Source organism: Balearica regulorum, chromosome 20 (genome assembly GCF_011004875.1).
Source record: "Balearica regulorum gibbericeps isolate bBalReg1 chromosome 20, bBalReg1.pri, whole genome shotgun sequence".
Classification (NCBI taxonomy): Eukaryota; Metazoa; Chordata; class Aves; order Gruiformes; family Gruidae; genus Balearica; species Balearica regulorum.
The window spans coordinates 10,467,985-10,492,897 of NC_046203.1; the positions used below are offsets into that span (position 1 = coordinate 10,467,985).

Here is a 24,913-nt window from a genome sequence, read left to right on the forward strand (position 1 = left end):
GGCCCTGGCCACACACTGTGTTCCCAGAGAGCATTTCAGATCATGCAACATTACCAGAAATTCTAACTGAAAGCAGAGCACCCTTGTTTCCACGCTACTTTCGCGCAGCTGTTAATGCCAAACGCAGTATCAGTCCCCTGGTCTGTTTTGCTGGCACCGATCTCTTCCAGCCCTGCATCCTGACACCCCACATTCAACCAGAGCAAAGCTTGCCCCTGGGACACGACAGAGAATGCAGTGTAAAAGAAAGAAACCTCATCAGAAATGTGTTGTGTCATTCAGAGTGGCAAGACAAAACCTTTCCTTGTGCTTACTCTTCCTGTTAACATAATGTAAGGAAAGCACTTCGGCCAATTTTTTCCCCTTTTCCTGCCTGCTCACGCTTTTGCTGGCTAAACAGTTTTGTTCCTCAATATGTTAACTCAGAACAAGGAGGGCTGATACACACACGCACGCACAAATAGGAGTCAGAGGAGACTGAACCCATCCTAAAGCCCCTCCAGCCACTAACACTGCAGGCTGCCAGCCCCAGGACACACAAATATCACGCTAAACAAAACTTCACTTATTCTTATCCATCTCAATATCTAGCAATTACGGATTTGTGCTTTAGTGGACTGGCTTCAGGTCATTTCTAACAGACAGCAGCACATTAGGTGTATTAGGAGAGAAGAGCAATTTCAAAGCCACCTTCACAGAGTCCCACAGGCTCTGCTATTGCATTTACTGCTATGCCAAAGTAGGCGTGACGGTCACACGTTAGGAAAGCCAAGTGCATAACCTCACAGGAAACCAAAACTATGAGCAAAGGGCCAGCAAAAAGCCACTTAAGTCACCTTTAAGCTTAACTGGAAGGTTTAAAAGGTGCTGAAAGTGTGGGGGCTCTTGAGTCCAGGAGGAATCTCGCAGGCAAGCAGTGAGTCAAGAGAAACCTTAATCCAAATCCCTGACATGAGAGGATGCTGCTTCATGTTATTTATTTTCCTCTGCTTTCTGTTGCTCATTCACCTGCACCCTTCCTCCACCTTTCTGGGGGTTTTGCACTGGATACCATCTCACGGTCCAGGCAGTTGGTGCTAGTCACATCCAAATTCCTCCTGAGGAACATCACCTTTGATTCCTCAACTTGCAGTTATGACTGATGAAGCCCCAACATCGATGGTTCAATCTTTATAGATAAATGCCCCCAGAAAGGGCTATGTGACCTCTCCAAACAACTGGCTCAAACAGATTCTCTTCCGCCCCTACAAGCACTGACACATCCACCATTGGGCTGGAAATGGAACAGCAATTATATCCCAACCTTCCATTTCTGATTTTATAGAAATCAAGAAATTCAAAGACACAAAGGGGAACAAAAAATCCCAAGTGAATCATAAGCTATTCTAAATTCAGCGAGGGTAAAGTTCTAGTTGGGATCTAATTTAGGGTAGACTTACATTTTATTTGAACTGTTCATTCCTACTCACAAGCATATTAGGTCATGCCCAGTCCACAGTCTTGAAATACCCACCGGACACTAATATTTGTCAGTAGAAAATAGAAGAAACATGAAAATCTCTTGCCATTAAGATCAAAAGAGAGTGAACGTACACTTTGACATTTCTCCTTTCCTGCAAGGAGTCCCTATTTTGCAAAGCAAATTCCACCATGTAGCTTTGAACTCCTGTAGAGAATAGATAAAAGGTGAAAACCCAGCTCTTTGAAAGTCAACATCAAGACTTCTGCCAACCTCAGATGAATCAGGTTTGACCTGTGATTTTCTGTAGGAGAACTGGGACCACAAACCACACTCCTCAGCTCTTTGGAAGCTCATCATGCACCTCCACTGCAAAGGCATGACTACAACTCATGGAGGGGTATAGACCAGCTAGCTCAAACAGTGCTGGCTGTGTAACAACCACAGCAAGGAGCTCAAAAACCTTCCTAATTCATTGAGTATACAATGGAAAGCATTACTCTCCAAGCTAACCACAGCTACAGTGCTAGGTCTACCCTAGCTATCTCATTAAAGGCTACCAGTGTGTCTCTACTCTGGTTACAGGCTTTGTAATGAATGCTTCTACTTAGCATAGTAAAAGAATTGTTTGAACTAAGAAATTCATGGGCAGGCACAAGACTTTCAGGCTCTTCTCACTTTGCAAAACAAGGCGAGCTTCTCATGGCAATCAGGATAGAAGGCAGGAGAGTGTTTCATGATGGACAATATACTGCTATAGAAGAGGAAACAGGAGTTATACTATTGCCTCTTCAAAAAGTTTCACACCTCCAAATAGCCTATATTACCAATATGCAACAGATGAAGCACTGTCATTCACAAACACTAAGCATGTAAACAAGATGATCTAAAACACCATTGTATAATTTGAAAACTAGATTTGGAGGAAGATCAGGCCTCAGAAGGACTCATATCCCAGGACATCAGTTTCTCTTACTAAGCATCTGCATTACTTCCTCGCATCTCTGTATTTATCCCCAATACTCAGCCTCAGTTTTATTTACCCAGACTCTGCACCTTAGTTTGCCAAGAACTTGGAGGCCATCACTGGAAATGTTCTCCTCCCCCAGCAGTGCTACCATCCTCAAGCTCCAGCAGCCACTGGTTATTGTCCGACAGCTATGCTTAAAGCATGATAACAAGTGCAGCATGGTAACACTTAGCATATTAAAATACTTTATGGGAACTAATAAATAATTTTACATAAGGGTGCCAAGACATAATCTGATCACCAGTTACCACTTACCTCAGTAATGGCTTGCTCACGCACAAGCGAAGTGGACGCAGCAACCCTTGCTGTCTCACATCACTCCCAACCCAGTGTGATGCTCCAGGTGAACACTACTGACTGCAGAAAGTGCCTACCCTGAGCAACAGAGCCCAGAGCAGAGACTGTCAGCACCACCAAACCAGGATGCAGAATGGTTGCATCAGCCTGATGCAGGAGTTGGTTCACATTGCTGAGAGGCACAACTCCTGCCATGGGACCAGCCTGGGACTAAACTAGTCCCAGCTGCAGAGGAGTCAGGTTTGCTACTCTAGGACATGTTGTACTTCTGCAGCGTTGCTGGCCACAGTGAGCTGGTGGGTAGGTTTTTTCCTTAATTTCAGAGTCCAGAAGATGATCTGCCAGTACTGCAGGGATCTCTGATCTGTCTGCACTGGATTAGACTAAAAAAACTGTTCCCAACACCAGACTGTGACACTGAGTCCTCCCACGCCAAGGAAAACAGTTTAGTTACTCTATATTAATGCACTCCCAGATTGCACTGAAGCCTCGTATTAACAGGAGGTAAGTGCACTCTGTTTGTTGGAGAAAAGATTCTTTCCCGTCCTGACGTGGTTTAGGTCCAGCCGGCAGCAAGGTACCACGCGGCCGCTCGCTCATCCCTCCCCCAGCACGATGAGGAGGAGAAGAACAAAAGGCTGGGGTGGAGATAAGGACAGGGAGAGATCCCTCACTAATTATCCTCACGAGCAAAACAGACTGAACTGAGAGAGGAAATTCATCTAATTTATCACTAAGCAAAACAGAGTAGAGGAATGAGAAATAAAACCAAATCTGAAAACACCTCCCCCCACCCCTCCCATCTTCCCAGGCTCAACCTCACTCCCGGCTTCAACCTCCGCCCCCCCCTCAGCGGCACAGGGGGACGGGGAATGGGGGTTGCGGTCAGTGCAGCGCACGTTGTTTCTGCCTCTTCTTCATCCTCGGGGGGAGGACTCCTCTCATCCTTCCCCTGCTCCAGCATGGAGTCCCTCTCACGGGAGACAGTCCTTCACCAACTTCTCCAACGTGAGTCTCTCCCACGGGGTGCAGACCTTCAGGAGCAGACTGCTCCAGCGTAGGTCCCCCACGGGGTCACAAGTCCTGCCAGCAAACCTGCTCCGGCGTGGGCTCCTCTCTCCACAGGGCCACAGGTCCTGCCAGGAGCTTGCTCCAGCGTGGGCTTCCCATGGGCCACAGCCTCCTTCAGGTGCCTCCACCTGCTCCGGCGTGGGGTCCTCCACGGGCTGCAGGTGGAATCGCTACACCCCCTCATCCTTCCTCCGTGGGCTGCAGGGGGACAGCCTGCCTCACCATGGTCTTCACCACGGGCTGCAGGGGGATCTCTGCTCCGGCACCTGGAGCACCTCCTGCCCCTCCTTCTGCACTGACCCTGGTGTCTGCAGAGTTTCTTACATCTTCTCACTCCTCTCTCCGGCTGCAAAAGCTCTCCCTAACTATTTTTTTCCTTCTTAAATATGTTATCACAGAGGCGCCGACTGGCTTGGCCTTGGCCAGCGGCGGGTCCCTCTTGGAGCCGGCTGGCATTGGCTCTGTCAGACACAGGGGAAGCTTCTAGAAGCTCCTCACAGGAGCCACCCCTGTAGCCCCCACCTGCTACCAAAACCTTGCCACGCAAAAGCAACACATGTCCTCAGGACACAGCAGCTTCCCTAAATGACCTGTTGCTCCTTGGACTTTTCCGAGCAGAAACAGGCCACAGCTGACAAATCTGCAGCTCACAGAAGTGCTTGTTTGGAGCAATTGCTCTGATGCTGTTGTGCTGCTGATTCAGGAAGGAGTTTTCCCCAGCTTATTCTTAAAGCATTTCACCCAATTGATGAGTCAGTCTTTTTGCTTCAAGCATAAATCACCTTCCAGATAAAGTCTTGCTAGAAAGCTTTCATTGGCCCTAATTAAAATGAAACTCTGTGGAAGTATAAACAGTGGATCGGCAAGGAAAAATTGGGCTGAGATTTGTGAACTTGCATTCCCCCTGCCCTCCTAACTCCTCAATTTATCACAGGAGGAGCAGAGAATATTTGCAAGGTAGATTACTTACTGCAAAGCCTAGCCTTTGATGCTATTTAACTCTGTAGGAAGGCTGCATCTGGACCACATATGAAGTCATCTCAATCTTTTGGAAGTGACTGAATAGCCCATCACAACAAACCTCTCGCTTTGGAAAGACCTGAGCCAAACCATCAAACTCAAGCCCAAGCTCCCTCGTTTCCTGAACCTCCCTTTACACCAAACTCTTCAGCTTGCCTGATGCCACCGCAGACCAAAGCAGCTTTCGGGACACAGCAAACTCTCTCCCTTGGTTAAATTAATGTTGAACCAGTAAAGCAGGTCTCACCCTGTGACTGACCCCAGTCATCACCACTGCAAACTAAAAACCCTAACTCTTCTGAACACCCCACAGCAAATGCAGTAGCAGGAAAAGAGGAGCAATAACAAAGCTCTGTTGATGCGGAGCAATCAATCAATCACCATTTTTCAGAAGGAAATGAATGGCCCATTAAGGAAGCAGTCTTAACCTCAGCTTCCCCGTAATGGGTCTTGGTCCTAGACTGCCTGGCATCAAAGACATTTCAGCCCTAAGAAGGGACCTCACTTGAGGCTGTCTGCTTTAACAGCAGGAAGGCAGAGGGTTTGCACAAGCAAGGCAACAAACTTACCCCAACCAAACCCAACAGGTGGCAATGGGCGCACAAAGGGAGGGGTGAAGGAACAGCAGCCTTCCCTGCTTTCTAATTAGTTAGTGGGAAAAAAAGCGCCAGCCTTTTTTCTTACTAATGCATAATCACAGTTTACATACAGTGCACCTTTCCTCTTGTGGTCCCACAGCCTTTTGCAAATCTTAATTAGGAAAAACATTGAAAGTAGGTTCACAGCTCGGTTCTGATGAGTATCCTGCATCAGGGGAACACTGGTTTCCTTGAGGAGACCAGAGGCTGGGGCTGGCAAGGAAACTAGCTCCACCATTGCAAAATCCTCCTGGCCCAGAACGTTCTCCTCAGCAACGGAGAGCCCAAATGGTGAATCAAAGCTCCCTGAACAAGTGGTGACCTCTGACACTCACCTGCTGCCTGAGCCTAAATACGCTGGCTTACTTCCTGTCCTCCACAAACCATGGAGGAGGAGATATGTTTGCTTACCCCACTGTTCAAGTTCTGGATGCAAGAGGCAACATCTTCTAGCTTCTTCCCATATGAACCCAGCATGGGTCCAGTAGGGATCCAGCTGATTCAGGCAGCATTACTGTGCGGTTACCAAACTGACTGGTGCTGGATGGACAGGCTGGTTGCATCTCTGTTACCTCTGCACAGTCTGACAACTGCATCTGCAAACACCCACCATGCTGGGCTTCCAGTCACTGCTGCAGTGTAGTTTGGGCTTTTGTTTCATTTTTAAATTTGATGAACTTAGAGTAGGCACAGAAGAAACCAAGACGAAAGCCAAACGGCCAGAAAACGGCAGATGACTGAAACTGTGAAAAAGTTAAGGGCTGCACAGAGTGGATCATCTCCACCCACACCTTTTCTCAGCTCCTAACCTACAAAAGCACAGCCATCTCCTCAGCAAGCAGAACAGCACGGGGAGGGGTGACACAGCATGCAGGGCAGGGCCAAGGGAGAGGGGGCAGAGATGGCTGCTGGCACTACTTACACGAACACCGTCTGCTGAGTGGTCCTGTGGCACGACACACACCACTCGCTCTCCACCCAACAAGCAAACCACCCACAGACCCTCATATCTATCAGAGACATGAACCCACCAAGCATTAAAACCTGAGCTGGGGTCTCAGACAAGGCTTGACATTACACAACAAATACTCAACTGCATCTCATCCAGATGTCTGCTTCCAATTAGATTAATGGCCATCTAGAATGATACTATAATAGTTTTCAAAGCAACCCCCGAAATCAATTCCCCAATAGTTAGTTCTGGTTTTTGCATGCAGTACAAAAGGCAGTTTGGGAAAAGATGATCTAATACACTACATATTGATTAATCAATTCCGCCAGGATGCTAATGGGCTTTTCTTACAACAGTTGGCACTAGAAGGACGGAGCAGGATTGCTGAATGAAAATGGGAGAAACTGGTTGTGTGACGAAGTTTCAGGGTGAGGGGAGGGCATGAGTGGGAAAATGGGCCCTTCTAGAGATCGTTCTAAGTGGGCAGAGACTAGGAAGTAATGGAGGAATTGAGCAATGAATGGATAAGGTAATAAAACAGATATATTGGCTTCAAACACAGCAGAATTGTACCTTGCAATTTACTGTGGTTGATATTAATAATACTTTCCTGTTGCTACAGAAACCCTCACAGGAAGGTCTGCAAAAGAGCCCAGCATGGGTCTAGAGTCTCTAATGAAGGAAACTGAACACTTTGTAGTCCTACGGGCCAGTGAAATGGTCTGGAGGCATTATTAATGCCTACCTTAGTTATTTTTCCACATTGGCACTTCTTGCTAGGACAGATCATATATGCACGGCTGTCAGATTGTCCTTCCTTCTACAGTCAATGGAAAGAAACAGCCAGTGTAGCCATACATTGTTAATCATCACCACTCGCTCTCTCCTTCCTGCCCCTGTACTTGATAAAGTCCTTTACTACCATAGAGAATGGAAGTACAAAACAGCTGGACCATCCTCCAGACCCAAACCATGGCGCTTTACACCCACTGTAGGAACATGTGAAGATCTAAGCAAACCACAAAGCTGGGGAGAACAGGTCTGCAACAGATCCACAGATCCCTTACAGCTCCCAAAGAGCATCTGTCACACATATTTGCAAGGACGTATGATACAGATGCTGGAAACAAGCTGAAGGGCTCTATTCCCAGCCTGTTAGCAAGGGTTAGGTGCTTGCCTCAAGACAGGACACCTCAAAAGGGTAGGTATAAATTGCAGAAACAAGAGAATCACACTGCCTGAAAGACAGCAGAGTCGTTCAGTTGTTGCTAATTGGGTGAGGTTGCTCTAATCTTTGTAAAATTGGAAATAGTAAAACTGACCGAGAGGTTTTGACCTTGAGTGGCTGTGACAGTCACGGTGCTGGCTGGGAGGAGGCACAGCCAGCAGAGACCCTAGCAAGGAAATTCAGCCTGGTGTATCTTCTCCAGAGCCAACAGAGTCATGGCAGGCGTAAACGTGACTGACAGGGCTTTGTAAGATCGTATTGGAGTTCCCAAACTAGTGTTGGATCCTGGTGCTAACATCCAGCTGATGCTGTTCATTGGTGTAGATTATGAATTTGATCCCGAAGGCTAGACCCAGTCAAGAGATGAAACTTTTAAGTTACAAAATATTAATGGAGTCACTGGTTTTGCCACCCTATATTGTGCAATTTGGTAACTGATTATCTGTGGCACATTGTGAGAACATGTTCCTACTCACCCCCCCATTCCTACAGCAGAGCACACCAGCATCTTGGAGCAAGGTACACCAATTCTTACCCATGGCGACACCACACTGACACAAGACATCATGTTCCAGGTAAGTAAGTCTACAGCTTCAAACAACCACCACGGGCCACGATAGTAGTTCAAAGGCTCTTACAGGACCTGCAGAACAAGTCTCAAGAAAATAGGAACAACCCTCCTAAAAAGCAGGATGACGTGCTAATCAATAGGGGGAAAACGCACAAACTAAATTACTTTTTTTCCAGAACAAACTTTTCCAAACTAAGTCAACACATAACAACACCCCAGGAGTCCTACAACCCCATCAGTGGACTCACATTGTAGAGGATGTCGGTCCATCCCTCCATGGTGATGCACTGGAAGACGGTGAGCACAGCAAAGAGGATGTTGTCAAAGTTGGTGATGCCGTAGTTGGGCCCTTGCCAGTACTCCCTGCAGGTGGTCCCACTCTCACACTGCCTGGCAGGAGGCTCCTCTCCACAAGGAAAATCTCCCACCTCGTCACCTGCACAGAAGAACAGCAGGGAGAAAAGTTACCGACTGACGCCAGTCAAGCAGTCGGTGCTGCTGCATCCTCCTTGCACCACTGCATGAATACAATTTGCATTTCAGGCTTCCTTGTGCCACTATGGGCATGTAAAAGACATTATGCTCGTGTAATCATTTTTATACCGCTAAGAGACGGTTTAGTGGCAGGATGGAGCAGAGCCATTCCTGAAGTGCCCATAATTTATAGTTTGCCCCAGTGTTCAGTCATGTCACATATGAGAAACGCCACAAAACAACCCAGTGCGGTAAAAGCAAGGGCTTGGGAACGGTGCGTACTTCAAGCGCTGTGAGCCAACGATACACCCTCAGACAGCATAGCTGAGTGCTGAATACCGGCACTACAACTTGAAAGCAAAAAGGCAGGCTCTTCACCAATGCCCTAAGTAAGAGCTGCTTGTGGATAGCCCCAAAATGGTCCAGATACAGGTGTTAGACCACAGCTGCATGAGGAGCCAGCCCCTGGCTTCCTCACAAGGCGGTACCACCACAGCAGCCTGCGAGGTGGACTAAGAGCTCCAGCCCCTCTGTAAGCTTCGCGTTTCTGCCCCAAAGGACAATGCTGCGGAGCGTAGGTACACGTGGCAGGGAAAGCATCCAACTGTCAGATTATCTGCAGCAGGGATAGATTTTCTCTGCTGAGTTTCATTTCAGACCCAGAGAAGGCAAAGGAGGATGAGTCTGTCATAGTTAAGGACCACAAGGGATGACCAGAAGGGTGGCCAGCATCTTCCAGGGTTAGCTGTGAAACCTGAAGCGTTGCAGCCCTCCGGAGAAGTTGTGACCACCAACAGAGAGCAGTTTGGAAAACTAAAGTGCTGGGTTTTCAAAGTAAATAAGTATACTAAGTAATATTCCTATTTACACAGAGATGCAATTCGGGAAATATTAAAGGGTTTTAAAAGCGACATGTTACGGTAATGGAGCAGCAAACTGCACAAAATCAAATTCACCAGGGGGAAAAGAAGATCAGCACTAACAATAATTAGAAATAATCATTCCATAGAGCAAAGCCTGCAGGAAGAAAACAAGATTGCCACTGTGGGTCCAAGATATATATATATACACACACACACGCGTGTGTGACATTTTCCTGTTGACTCAACACCTTAATGCGGGGCATCTCTCTTCAGCTCCCATATGGGTCACCACAGGCTTTCACAAGGGCTTAGTGAGACAAGCCTGCAAAAAAGAAAATACCAAATCTGGTTCTTGCAGACCATTTGTGACCGTGCCTTAACAGAGAATCCAGTTTTATCTCTGGCCTTTCGTTGCCAGGTAATGCTCTGAAAATACAATGCACATCTACTACAAAGTGTTAGAGTTGGGTGTTTGGTTTTGTGGGGGTTTTATTTGTTTGTTGGTTTGGGGGGGGTGTTTGTTGTTTTGTTGTTTTTTTGTTTTCTTTTTTAAAGAGAGACTGGAACTGGTGCCTACCCCCATGGCTGGGGAAGAGAGAGAAAAGGGCAGTGGTCAAGGAAAAATGGGAAACCAATGCGATGTCCTCCTCTCCTGGAGCAGCTTCAGGGCACTTGGGCTGGGTCAGCTGCAGAGGGTGGCTGCTTAAAAATAATCCTGTATCAGCAGAACAGGACAGCATGGAGGATGCAGGGACAGGAAAACAAGTAAGGCATCCACTGGAACATGCACTGCCATTAATATTTACCCATTTTTCATTCAAATAGAGAAATGTTTCCCCTAGCTCCGAATAGTCTGCCAGGCTGAGTGGCAAAGGCCTTGAATAACCCTTTTGCCATATTTTGGTCCCCAGCATCCCTCTTCATTGCAGTTTATTACTGACCTACCCAGGGATTAGCAGGGCTATAGCAACATTTGCTGTTGACACCTCTACTCGGTTCCCTCCACAACACGCTGAAGTAACAGCTGGTGCCTCTCATGTGGCTCCTGATTCCAGCAAAAATCCCAGGAGTTTGCTCACTTTGGGGATTTGGAACAGAAACAAGCATGAGCAACTCCTCCTCCAATTTGCTACCCTCTGACAGAGGCATCTCTTTAATGAGGTTCACATTTCCACACTTAATCCAGGCTTTGGAGCCCGCGGTATCAGACCTGGGCTTGTTAATGCACCTCTTTGGAGATGATGAGCACTTAGGTTTTAAAAGGCTCGGCTGATGGCTTTGTGGGATGCTCTGCTGCTCCACTCACAAGGGACCGCAGCGCCCGGAAACCTCACCGCTCTCTGCCTTTCCAGAAACACCATCGCGCCATTTCCCGACGAGCAGGTGGAATCGATCCCCATAATTCATCTGACAACCGGCTCGTTAGCCCTTGAGAAAAGCAGGGGCCAGTGCCTGTAAACACAGGCGCCTTCCCACACCGCAGGGCGAGCAGATTCGGGGGGAGATGAGCCCGGCCGCGCCGCGTCCTCCCACCGAGATGCCAGGTGCTGCGATGCAGAGATATGCAACACACAACAGTTTTTGGCTGCGCTCCCAATTCCTAGCTGGGAGCCACCCAGCAAGCAAGAGTCACTTACACACGACATTACACGTGACAAAAATCTGTTCTCAGTCCCCAGGCCTGGCAGAGAGATCCCTCAGTCATCACTGATGTCAGAGAGTTGTCTGCAGAGAACGCAAACAGCTTTGGGTTTTATTTTTCCCTTTTACATTAACTAGTTTCTGTGGGAAGAGGGGGGAAAAAAAAAAAATATCACTCTTCTCTCTAGCCCACTGGCTAAAGTCAGCCCATTGGCGAGAGAGCCTCAGAGCTCAGCCTGCAGCCGCTACCTGCGAGGGATGCAAAAAATCACCCACCTTGGTAGCAATTTAACAGTCCTGAAAATGCTCCTAGAAAAGGCAAACCTGTTCATAACTGCTTGCTCCCCGCCGTCTCACCAAGAACGCCTCTGCTCCCTGCGCACCTGTATTGTCACCGTTGTTATCCCTCTAATTGCTGCGGGAGCCGCAGAAACGTTGCAGTGGGCTGAGACCTGCTCTGCTTGGCATGAACACGCACACCCCGCAAAAAGATCTTCCTGTCCCACAAATCCAGTCCAAAAATTCATTTCTTCCAGGAACCGGCATGCTTCGTGTTCACAAGTCACACCACCTGGCTGTCCTTTGCAAGTCGCGTTACGTTTTTCTAACATTACATAGGAATATAAGCAAGGAAACAATTTCACCCTGCTCTTGCAAAGCTCTGTACAAACTGAATATATTAAACTGTTTCCCTGTTGCTGTTTGAAAGTGAAGGATGCCCAGAGATTTGGCAGGGATGTCATTTTATTACCATTTGAATGCATATAAATAAATCAGTATTAAGACCTATTAGTGATAATCACTGAAAATACAAGACTGTGTTTTAAAGACAGTCAATTGTACCTTAAATTGCAATCTTTTGGAGACAAGAACAATATTTTCATCTGTGGATAGCGCAGATAACCAACATGTATTAGCACCGCTATAAAGGAATATTAAAAAATTGTAGGGGAAAAATTGGCTTTCCTTGTGTTTTGGGGAGTTTTTTTGTTTGTTCAGGGGTTTTGGATATTTTGGTTGTTTTTTTTTTTTTAAATTGGAATGAGTTCTGAGCCAGGGAGGAGCAGCTGGCTTTGACATGGCAGCCAGTCCCAGCCAGGGGTCTCTGGGCATTACTCCCCTCTGCCTCCATCTTCCAGAGTTTATCACTCACTCACAGGCAGACACATCATTTACTCTGCAGTGCCCAATTTCCCTTGCCCTGCTCTGTTTGAAGGACATTTTTATCCTTTCACTATCAAAGAGCTCCTTGCTTTCCATCTATTGTCATGTTGTTTGGGGTTTTTTTGTCCTTTTTTTTTTTGGTTGCTCCCAGTCCTTCCAACCTTACTATTTTACATCAATATTCTCTCATATCCACACAACTTGCTCCAGAAACCTTGCAAGGAAACTCAGCATTTAGCAGCTGAATTTAGAGCTAAACCCAATGAAAATGCAAACAGAGACCAATGAATCAAAAAAAATAACAATAAAATCCCCACGGAACAACAGGAATTTGGTTTTGTATTTCTACTGTGAAAAAATTCTCCCATAAGAGTAGGCCCTAAGCACCTTCATCTCACTCTTGTGTAGACTGAGAGCAACCCAGTAGCATCAGGGGTGCAAGTAGGGTGAGCACAAAAGTCTGTTAATTCTTGGACTAGGTGGGAAAATAGGGAGAGAATGCAATAAATGAGGAAGAGGAAAAGGAAAAGCAACAGAAGAGCAGGATGGAAAGCACCCCCATTAGATGAAGGGGACTAGAAGCATCGTGACCATAAGCTGGGAGGGGACCAAAGCTCAAAGCTCACCTGTCTCATTAGAGAAGCAGGTTTTGTGAAACTTCCCCATGTAAAACTCCAGCCCGATGATGGCAAACATCACGATGGCGAAGAAGAGGAGCAGCCCGATCTGAAGCAAGGGCACCATCGCCTTCATGATGGACTTGAGGACAACCTGCAAGCCTGTGGGGACAAGGAAAAACACGTAATCAGCGAGGGAAGGAAAATAAGGGTTCGGGGGTGAGGACAAGGTAGGAGAGAGGGAGTGTCTAAGGGAGAGTTTAGGATTGGCAACACCAAGCAATGCTGGTTTTCCCAAGGCGTGATAGAAAAAGATGCTACAGCCATAATGCAGGAGAGTTATCTTTTTCTGACCCCTTTTCTTCAGATCACAGACCCAAAGCTCTCTCCAGCTTCTGAGATCCACAAAGGACTTTGCCTGAAGCCAGTGGAGTCCTGAGACTCAGCCTGGTCCTGCACCAGGTCCTTAAGGCAGATCCTGTGATAGAGCAGATGCAGTAGCAGAGCTGGGCACTGCTGTGGTACCCCACTGTCCAAGCTGCGCGGGAACTGCCTCTCCCTCCGCAATGCACAGAAAAGCCGCGATGCTGCTGTGCCTATCGCACCCTGCTTCTGGAGAAACAAAACCCCATTTTCAGGGCTATCCATCCATAGCTTTTTCACTCGCACTAAAACTCATTTTCAATTAAAACCAAGGGAGATAAGGCGAGAGAGGCTGGAGAGATGGAGACGTCAGATGACATCAGATAACTTCATGCAGACGTGCATAAAAAGAGAAATACAGCGATAAGCAGCAGCTGAAAGCCACCTTGGTGGCCTGTACAAAGGTATGCAGAATGAAGGATCACCATTGTCTTGCCACCTTGTACAGAGATTGATACGGGTGCAGGGAGAAAAAAAGCATGAAGATGTGTTGGAAGGGAAAAATACCAGGAGTGTAGAAGAAAAGCATATACCATGTTTGTGTGTGAATGCACCTTGAGGTTGGACATTTACTATGGGGAAATAAATCACAGCACTCTCAGCTTTCACAGCATCACTAAAAACACGAGAGCAAATGAGGCACTGTGGGAAAATATTGTGCTGGTCCAGGACACGTCACCAGGTGGGAGAGCACATCCTCCCCCGGGAAAACATGCGACCCACGCGTCCTGGGAGCAGGACACCCCTAAGGGACTGCTGCCCCACTAAGGGTCTACTTGTGAGCATTTAAATATTTGAGTTCTTTTCCTCAATATCCAAATGAGCAAGCAGAAGTTTGTGTTGGTTGGCAATAATTTAATTCAAAATTCCCCAACTTGCGGCCCATTTGCTCATAACGATCAGCAGCAGAAGCAATAGCTTTTATTGGAACAACTGACATATGTGGAGAAAACAGACTGAATTTCAGGTGCACAGGGCACATCCTGAGCTACCTTAGTTAAGAAAAACACCACCACTTCCCCAAACCTTACCTCTCTGACATCCTCAGACTATCACTACCACGACACCATACTGCCTCGCACAAACAAGAAATCCATGAAAGAGACCCAGCAGCATCTCTTTGTTAGAGATCCTGCTAATGAACCAAGCCTAGCCAAGGATCTCTTCTGCATGGGAATTCAGACTCTAGCCCTGCCCGTGAAAGGATGCTGATATCAGGAATTTTTGGTGCTGTTATTGCAAAGTATAACCCCTTGCTGGATCTCTACAGCACCAGCACTTGGGTCCCGAGGCTGCCAGGGAGGTGGCAGAGCTGATGTCCAGGGAGGAGAGGGAGCTGCCGGGCTGCCAAGGGGTTAACGCAGAAAAGAGTAGAGCATCCCACAGAGTGAGTGGTTCCCTTTCACTGGGTCTTGCTGGGGGGGGGAAAAACCCTCTCTGTTCCACATTCAGAAATGAAATACACTCCTGACAGCGATCCCCTGCTAGCGGGCAGAGCAGCTGGTGAACAGCGACAAATAAAAAGGCAGTAAGCAACGGCGTGGGGACTTGGATGGTTTCGGGGCATCAGCAAGGCATGACGCAGCTCCTCACCGGAGCATTCAGACCCTTCACGTTAGCATTTAAAATGTATCAATTTGTCCATCAAGTCCTATCTGCTCCTTCCCTTCAGGTTTTTTTTCCCCCTTATTAAAGGGTAAAGTTCCCAGTGTAAGATGCTCAGCTAGTAAAAACTGTCAGATCTAAGCTCAGGGCTGGGGGCCTGAAAGCTGCAAAATTTGGGTCTCAGGTCTTCACCTCCCAGAGAATTAATTCAAATTCAAATCAGAACCTAGCAAGGGCAAGAGCCACGGACGGCGACAAAGCAGGGGAAGAAAATATTGCTCAGAAATGCATGTAACACCACAAACGCTATAGAGCACCTCTGGCTGTGAAGATGACATTATCATGACACTCACTTGGGATTCCCGACACAAGCTTCAGGGGTCGTAACACTCGGACGGCTCGTAGGGTCCGCAGGTCAAAATCAGTCCCAGCAGTTGCTAGAATCCTGATTGGAAAAAGGGAAAGAGGGGAAAAATTGAGAATAAATGCAAATTCCTCTTTCCAAAGCATGGCTAAGTATCATGTAAAACTAGCAAATATTCAAGCTGCTTTAAACTTTATACCTGTGATCACATTGCAAATTGTATCCACTGAAAACCATGAATTAACACACTCCTCCAGAGCTACTGAGCCTGGCTCTGCCCATTAAAGAGCAGCACCCTGTGCTTATAGGAAAGCATGCACCATTTTTCAGGAGACAGTAAGAGGGAAATAAACCCCTCAGCTATGCTAGAAATTACCTGCCAGACTTTTTCCCTATAATAAATTCAGAAATCCCTCAAGTACCGATGTCTGGTGTTTCCTAATATCTGAAGCAGTTTCTAGTTCTACAGTTTACTCTGTGTGTGCAAAATCAATTTTTGTTCAGAGCATTTTATTTGAGAATATCCAAAGAGCAGGGTGCAAGTATTTCCTCTGATACACTGCAGTAACTCTGATAAGAAATACAGTCCCCAAACCAGAATGATTCTTAAAAATTTAAGTGCTCTGCATAGAAAATGAAATGGCTTCACTGTTTTAGGGCACAGCAAAGGAAGAAATATTGTCACAGCGTCCACAAGCCACAACGATGCACACACCTTAAACAAAGGCCCTGCAAGGCACACTGTCCCACAGAGAGCATGGTAAAACTGTGTTCTTTAATTACTGCAGCACTTCCTATGATGCTTCCACAAAAATATTATTCATTTGATACAGGGCTCCTCTAACGCAAGCCAACTCTACAGTTAGTCCAGAGCAAAAACCTTCTCAACCAGCTCCCCCTTGACTGCACCATTTAAAGTGATTCTAGGCGACTGCCATTAGTTTTTGCTAGGTTTGTCCCCAGGCTGTTTTTCCAAGGTGGAAGTGGCTGAGCAACCAGCCCACCAGTGGGGTCTGCAAGCCCCCAACCACCCGGTACCAAACGTAGATGCCGCCGCCGCCGCTTTGTTAACCAACACTGCCGAAAGCGCTGCCCACGTAGACCCCACCTTGACCATAATCTGACGCTTCGCCAACTCTTCCCCAAGCGCTACGGCAGCAACAGGGACTTGCAAACCTGGCTGAAAAGTGGGATCCCAGAGCTGCCGTAGGCCACGGGCAGAGCTGGAAGGAGGCTGCCAGACCCAGGCAGTTCCCTGGGGATTAAGCACTCGGACACAGCAAGTGTCCCATGCTCCGAGACACTCTGAGAGATGCAGAGCACCCAGTGTGTGTCCGCAATTTATCTGCGCCCAGGAGCCCTTCTTCTCCATTCCTGATAACATGCTGCTGAGCGTTCGCCAAAGTAGCCAGCTACCATAAAAAATTATGAGAAAAAGCAGAGTTTTTCAAAGCGAGACATATAATTTTACTATATAATACGTCTGGCAAACTCGGCAGCGGAGGACGTGGCTGTGTAGGGAGCGCCCACAGCACGGCTACACTCAGCTACAAACCCTGTCCTTGACTTACTGACTGACTGAGCGCTGCTGCCAAGCACCGGCCAGAACAGAGCAGGACCAGCATTGCTGCGCAGAAAGGGCCAGACTCCATCAGCAGGAGGTGCTGGAGATCAGGAAAAAAGCATGCTGAGATGTTGGATGGCAAGAGAGGCAGCGGTAAGCCAGGACCTGAGGAGCAGAGTATCTATTCTATAGGACACCTGTTCCTGCATTTTCACCACCAGAAAATTCACATTACATCAGCTCTATCCATGCAGTTTGAGCATAAGCAACGGGAGACGATTTAAACCAAGAACCATCGCAGTCAGAGACTGCCAGTTCAGACTTCTGCACCCATGCCAATGATTTCATTCCTCTTCTCCCTCCTCTCCATCCTCACAACTTAATTGCTTACTTATAAACCTCTGTGCAGTCTGGGAACAGCACACACTTCAAGTCAAAAGATAATCTTAAACATCCACCTTGGATGTTGCTACTAACAGCACAATTAGTCTCCAGGGAGCTAAGATGGATTTGTGCTGTCATCTGGCAGAGCCCTAGTTCCTGGTACAAGCCGAAAGGAGAGGTGCTTGATACACTCATCATTTGTTTCTAAATTCAAAGAGAAAATGGGAGTGAATGGGGGACACCATCAATTAGTCCCATAGTGCCAGTAAATGTTCCAGTGGCTGGACGTCTTTATTCCAGTCCTGTCTTCCTAATAGGCTTGATGCTAAAACCGGTCTGCTCAAACTATGGCAACCCCGTCCCCAGTCAACACACCCCATCACTCATTAACTCCCACATCACGAGCACTGCAATCCCCCAGCTAACGTACACAGGGCACCCTGCAGCCCACCATCTCCCGTGGCTGGAGAGCTGGGCCATGGATCGTATCAAATCACAGTCGAATTGTGCAAACCATCCATGCCCGTACAGCTGAGCTGTCACCACTGCATCTGCCCACGAACCAGCCGCTCTTGAAAAACAATACAACCCTGGCCAGACTTTGCCTAGAGAGAAAAAAAACAAACAAACAAAACCCAGCTCCATCCTAAATAAAGTCACTTTTGGTGGAATAAAGAGAAAACAGAGGGGATGAGGTGGTAGCTCTAAGTCTAAAAATCCACATTTGAGCCTTGCAGGTAAATGAGGGAGGTGGTGAGAAATCCCAGGTGGGCATCCAACGCGTTTCCTGCACTAGTCGAAGCGGGGAGGGCTGGATGCTGCAGCTGTCTCCCGCTGTGTGCTCACAACCGTGGCTCTGCAGCCCCAGGCACGCTGTCCAAACAGTGGGACCAGGGGAAAGAGGGGCCCAGGGCATCCAGAAGTGTTACGGGGTCAGCGTCCACCCCAGGAGCCCTGGCACGTGGGCTCTTACCGCTCCGAAGGACCGGTTGGCAGAAGGCTGGTGCTCGGTGATTGCGAGGGAAGAGCTGAGCGGCAGCTTCCGTCAGCTGGAGCCCGGCAAAGCAGCTCGGGAGGGGAAGCCAGGGCAGAGATGGTGCCTTTTCTCCCTACAAAACCAAAGCTAACTTACAGCTGCTCAGCAATCCATTCCCCTAAACCGTTCACAGACATGCGTGGAAAATGCCCCACTGAGGGAAAAGGCCTTAATTAACTCTGTGGCATTTGCCTAAGTGCCATCTTTCTGTTTTATTTTCCCCCCCCACTCCAGCTGAAATCTCGCAGAAGCCACTGTGAGTTATGCCAGAACAAGTCAGAAATTATCATTAAAAATAAGAGCAATAGAGAGATCAAAGGAGCCGGTTGACAAGCACGTCCCGACAACCCTGCCGAAGCATCCCTGGCTGCACAGCGAACAGCTGAGAACAAAGCAAAGGTGACGGGCAAGCCAGTGCCGGAAGAGAAAATCAGCTGCGAAAGGTAAAAAAATAGCAGAAGAGAAGATTTTAGGAGATAACCTCACAGAGAAGATCTACTTGATCTACAGCCCTCTTTGTATCTTAACAGGTTGTACAGAAACACTGAGATTCGATAGGCTTTGGATATTGTCTTTGATAGCACTTCAAGTGTTTACGTGCCACAAAACCTCATTAAATAGGTTCCTCCGTGTAATTTACCTTTTTTACGAGCAGGATGGACAGCCATCAAACCTTCATTGGTCATATGCTGCTGTGGAGGATCCGCAGCCCGGCCATGCTCGGGACCGCTGCGCTTGTCCCTCGCTTCCATGATAACTTGGTTAAATGCTGCTTTCTATATCACCACCTCCACTAACAAGCTCTGACTGACATCTGTTCCCAGAGACAGAGGCCAAATTTGTGATAAATACTTGATAACTTTTGTTCTAGCAAAGCCTAGAATAAATTATAAAAGCAGCTTATTCCTTTGGGTATAAAAGAAAGAAAAGAATGAAAGAAAAGTTCCTTTCCTGACTATTATGCTAACATAAATAATTAGCAATCTGTTTCTTAAAGAACCTCGGAGCTCAGGATTTCTGTGTGCTGGTTCAGCAAGACACACAGTCGTACAGTGCTGCACTTTTCAGAGCTACTCGATAACAAATCTCCTTACTCCCTGACCAAAGAAAATGCCTCGAAATTCCTTCAAGCTTAGCCCCCGATCTCTAAATCCCAGGGACTGGAGTGGGGAAAAGCTACCCCTGCTCCTCAGGATCATCCCCACCTTGTCCTCCTCCTCCTACCTTAACGGCCTTTCAGTGGATTTATTTCAGCTTTTCCAGATGATCTCTTGGGGAGCAGGTGACAGAGGTGCTTTGCATCTCCCCCAAGGCAGGGGGAGGAACAGAAATACAGGAGATGTCCCAAGTGAGAGCTAAGAATAGACGATCAAAAATATGGGGTTTCCTATATGTGTCTGCTTATAGGAGCAACCACACCTTGGGTCCAGCCTCAGCAAAGAGCAGCCGCCGGCGAGGCCACGCTCAGCACAGGTATATCTGCACGCAATGAAGCGCGTTTTCTGCCCGGTCTCCTGGCATCGCTGTCTATAAATCACAACAGAGACGACTTGACATGTGCAGGAGAGAACTGGAACTGGCTGCCAGTCCAGCAGCTTCAGCGTGTCTGCTTGTGAGCAGATAACATACAGCTACAGCAAAAAGCAGCAAGATTAATGACTGAGAACCATTAACACTTCCACGGGGATCTTGCCACTGGACAACGCTGGCGCCAGGGCAGGTTCTGCTAGAGGAGGAATGGCTGGCATAAATTGTAAGCATTTTTAATGTAACTTTGCTATTTATTATAAGCTCTAGTCCTAGAAAGTAAGTGGAAACAGCAATTTTTTTCAGAGACTTTATCCTAAGCACCTGGTTCCTAAGAACCGAATTAATCTCTTCAGCGGAATTAGGAGAGAGGCTAAATACCCAGCAGACAGCTTCCCTCAAAAAAAGATAAAACTACCCAGCAGCACAGCAGCTGTCTTACGAAAAGAAACAGCAGCCGTCGCTTCCTACCCACAGATTCAACCCCACCTAACACAGGCACCTTGGCAGCATCGACCCCGAAATCTCCAACAGAAGCAGGAGCACAGAAAACTCCAGTAAATCACCCCAAATCCCAGAGCCTGACTTTGGGCACAGGCTGCTGACGCTTAACAAGCCCCAGTGACCTCCAGGAACTAAAAACCAATGGGGAAAATAAATAAATATCTTCATAATTATTGGCTGACTAGTTTAAAGATGTTTCCCCCGTCTATGGGCAGACCATCCCCTCTATCTGTGCTACCTGCTACCCGCCCACCCAACTCCTTCCCGACTCCTCCTCTGCCGCCCCGGGGGGGTGCAGAAGGTCCCCAACCCCAGGGAAGTTGTCACCACCATGGGGATCGCCGCCATTGTGCCCGTGGTAGCTGGGGACCCAAGGGGAGAACCCGCAAGGTCTTCCCAGTCCCACACCATTGTGGGAAGGCTGGGGAATTTTACTGTAAAAATAAAGTGGAAAAAAATAATTCTTTTTAAATGAGACATTCTATGGAAAAGATTCATTACTCTCAAAGAAAGGTCCATAAAAATCATCTTACGTAGCTGCGCTTTTTAACTGGTGTTTCCCCTTCAAAAGCATATGCAGAGCATTAAAAATTTACAAAAATATATATTCTCCATTTCTTCCTCCCCCCCCGCCCCGAAACCATTGGCCATGGGAGGCTGCTCTGCCTGCTGCTTTCCTGAACAACTGGAGCGTTTTAACCCCAAACTGGCAGGCAGCACGCTTCGCGCTGGAGGTGGCAACGCTTTCCAAGATCAGGAATACCAGCAGCGTACCAGCCAGTGCAGGACAGCCACTAGCCTCACCACGCACGTCCCAGCCTTTGAATTAACGATCTTCATTTAGAAACGCCAACTTCTTCGGTGTCCACTGTGCACAGCAGCTAGGAACCATCACACCCAACCAGGAGAGCCTGGGATGAGTGGTGGTGGCCACACAGAGAGCTTCCTATCCGGGAAGCTGCTGCCTAGGTGGAACGCTGCAGTCTGTACCCTACGCTCCTGGGTGAAGGAGGGTGCAAGACCCATCTGTGCAAGGTGAGCTCTGGTGGAGTTGGGCAGCAGGTGTAGGAGCTGCAGGAGGAAAGCAGCATGTTCTGCTTTATTAGGGTGGAGGAACAAGGAATAGAATATTATTCAAGGCATTGCAAGAATACATTGTAGGGCCCCATGGCACTGACTTCCAAGGACTGTCAAAGAGCATCAACAACAAACAGACAGCGCCATGGAGAAGGCAGGACTATGGTCTCTGGTCACTTGTTACAACAGGGCATCACTCGCTCCTCTTTCCTTGTACCAACCAGCGACAGATAACAAAGTCTTGGCAGCGGATGAAGCCAATGAGCAAGACTCACAGGGAGAAACCGTACCAGTTGCACACACTAAAAGGATGCAGCGAGTGCTGATAGTGGGCATGTCTCTGCTGAGAGGCGCTCCAGCTGCACCGCAAATCAAAGCGACTGTTTTTCACCTTCTTAACCCCAGAGCGCACGCTGAAGGCATTGCTCAGTCACACGCTGGTGACGTGGTCTGGCTGGTTTCCTTGCCTGGGACTCGAGGGCAAGTCAGCGGAGGCAACTGGCCAAGGGATGCCCGTGAGCCAGCCCCTCAGCTGCCGGCAGCCGTTTTGTTGCGTGCAAGCCTGGCTTATGTTTGAACTGCGGCGACACGACCGTCAGTCCCGCCACTCCCTTGTTCTCCCAGCCGCAGCACAAACCCGCACGCAAGCGGTGACTGGAGCAGTTGGAAAGATGTCCCTTTTCACTCCGCGTGATTTCATGGTGTGTGAACTTTATCTTGACTACCAAAGACACACCCGTTGACACCGGGTCTGAGCCGATAAGTAGATCTGGTGTGCTAATTGCACCGTTTAATTTATGGCATTCCCAGGTTCATCTGTCAGCTCCATCACTCCACATGGTGACTTCCCCCACCAGCTGTCCATAGTCCCTCCCACAGGACAGGGCCCAGCCTGCCAGCTCTCTGCCTCTCCTTTGGGTGACCAACACCAGCTCTAAGCTTCCAGGTGGACATCTGCATATCGCATCTGAGCCTACTCCTTCCCTTCATAGCACATCTACGACAGTGTACCAGGTCCCAACCCTTTCCTTACCACCAGCCTATTCAGAGCAACTCAGGCTGATCTCCTTGCTCAGATAAATGTATTTGTCCCAAAACTGACTGTACCCATCAAAACAGCCTCACTGTGGTGAGGGATAAACCTCTCTACCTATTATGTGAAGGGAACAGAGGGCAAAATAAAATACACCAAGGAAATAACAATGTTCAACAGCACAGGGTTGCTCTGCTTCAGAGGCACAGACAGCAAATTCATCCCTTGGTCTCACACCACGCGGGTGCACTTCTGAGCCTTTTAGAACCAGCACGAGATTCACCACCAGCCTTCTGCATACAGAGAGCTGCCTGGACACGAACGCAAACTCGCTCCTCCTCTTTGCATGGCAGAAATGCTCCAGGGTGCTGGGAGGAGACAGAGCAAAATGAGGACAGAATCCCTCCCCAAAACCACCTGCAACCTACTTTTCTGACTGTAATTCCTGAGCCAGGCTGCAGGGAGAAGAGCATCTGTAGACAGACACTCCTCCGCTACAGCAAGACACACAGCTACCGAGCAGCGTGCGACGCTCAAACAAAACAAATGAGGTGTTGCAGAGTGCTGAGGGCTTGGCTCCTGCCCAGGATGAAGGAAAATATTCTGATTATGAGGCAATTGCTCAAATTAGTCCTTGTTGCTTCTAAGCAGGAGAGACATGAACATACCAAGCCACAGAGTAGCAAAAGAGGCTGATTCGCAATATGCAATGACAGCTGGCAGGAAAACCCACATGTCCAAAATATTTTAGCGAGCTCACACTGGGAAAACTGAGCACAGAGGAGTTAAAACCATCCTGCACTTCATTGTGGCTGGAAAGTAGGTCATACCTTGAGTCTCACTACATTAACATTACAAAGGAGACATGGCTGCTTTCTGTCCTTGGAAATGGGCATCCCAGAATTTTGTTCCTGGCACCAGAGGATGCAGAGAGCAGGAGCTGGGAGCACAAAGCACTTTCCTGGAGACGTCTGGTGTCACACACCCCGCTCCATGGTCTCTTGTGTCTGGGCAAGCTATGGCAGGGTTTAGCTCGGTAGCAGACAAGATTCTTAAAGAGGAGAGGGGAATTTCAGGGTCAGCAAAACATTTCACATATTTTTACTTTACATGGAGGAAAAAAAATGAGCGTGCAACGAAACATCATTTGGGAATGTTTCTTTCATTTGTCAAGTTCTAAAATGAAGTATTCTGACTTCTAATGTGCTTTGCTTTTTACTGAAAGCAATTCACGTCAAGTCTGCAAATATTTTTTACTTGATTTAAAGCTGCCATTTTCCTGAAAAATACAAACCTCTAAATCCTGCGTGCATGAAAAACATCACCCAAACTAAACACTACATTTCATTGCTATGCCAGAAAGTCCGGAGGAGCGTGACTCTGCTCTCTACTAGCTGGCCATTCGAATTTGGGCAAAGGACACAGGACAGCTGGCAGGTGGATGGGGGATGTATTTTTCTGCCAGGTGGGCTAGCAGGGCAGCACAGACATTGCAGGAGGTAAGAGGTCCGAGTCACTAAAAGCACATCTCAACCCTCCTTCCTTATAGTACCCACCAAACGAGAGCCCCTTGCCAGCCTGCCCTGGGAGCGGTGATGAAATCTGCGTTATTTGGAACCAGAGCCACATCGCCCTCTGCATTTGGCCAGTCCCCAGAAGTAGTTGTTCATGAGTTGAGCAGAAAATGTCATCACTGTCAAATTACACTAGTGTGTAAAAGGAAAACGAATCAAGACGGTTCAGAACAGAGCTCAGCCGTCCCTCCTGGCGTGCTGAACCGGTGCTGCTGGAGCTGGCAGGAGAGAGACGAGGAGCAGCAGCCGATGAGGGTGAAAGGAGAAGGAAAAATCTCTCAATGCTGGGCACATCAGTCAGGATGGGAAGGACAGCAGGATGGAAAAGGAGTGTTTGTTTTGAATGCTCTGAGTAAGCAGAGAGGTGCACATGTTCCTCGTACGCCTCCTGTCCAATTCTGCTGCCTCAATGGACCCAAAACCCAAGTGTTTTCCACCCTGCAGCAGGTGCCCCTTGCTCAGAGATGCAGTATTGCCAGGAGTCACACTCTGGAAATAAGTAGGCAGCCCCAAAATAAAGGCTGCATTAAAAGTCATGAGACCATTTAAAAAAAAAAAAAATAGTAATATTAGGGCTATTTGTCTTGTGATTCCTCAGTTTTTGTAGGCAGCTGGGGTCATGTTTTTAAGCTTTAGTCTGTATGCCACAAAACATATGTACTTTCAAATGAAAGCTGAAACTCTCCTCTTGTCACAGGGATTAATATAAAGCATCAGATATCATAAGACTTGCAATATATCTCTTTTTTAATGCACACCTCATTGTCACTCCCAAAAGATATCATTCTCCCTCTTTC

At 47.8% G+C, this 24,913-nt stretch overlaps 1 protein-coding gene across 5 annotated transcripts in view; it reads right to left on the reverse strand.

Moving 5' to 3' along the window:
• CACNA1B (calcium voltage-gated channel subunit alpha1 B) overlaps positions 1–24,913 on the reverse strand; it is a 294,580-nt gene that overhangs the window by 177,991 nt on the left and 91,676 nt on the right. For all 5 annotated transcript variants that reach the window (XM_075772765.1, XM_075772766.1, XM_075772767.1 and 2 more), the window contains exons 4-6: positions 15,407–15,498; positions 13,035–13,187; positions 8,515–8,702 (exon numbers count right to left, since the gene is read on the reverse strand). In XM_075772765.1, coding sequence (XP_075628880.1) covers positions 8,515–8,702; positions 13,035–13,187; positions 15,407–15,498 — 433 coding nt within the window. The remainder of the gene's footprint in view (positions 1–8,514; positions 8,703–13,034; positions 13,188–15,406; positions 15,499–24,913) is intronic.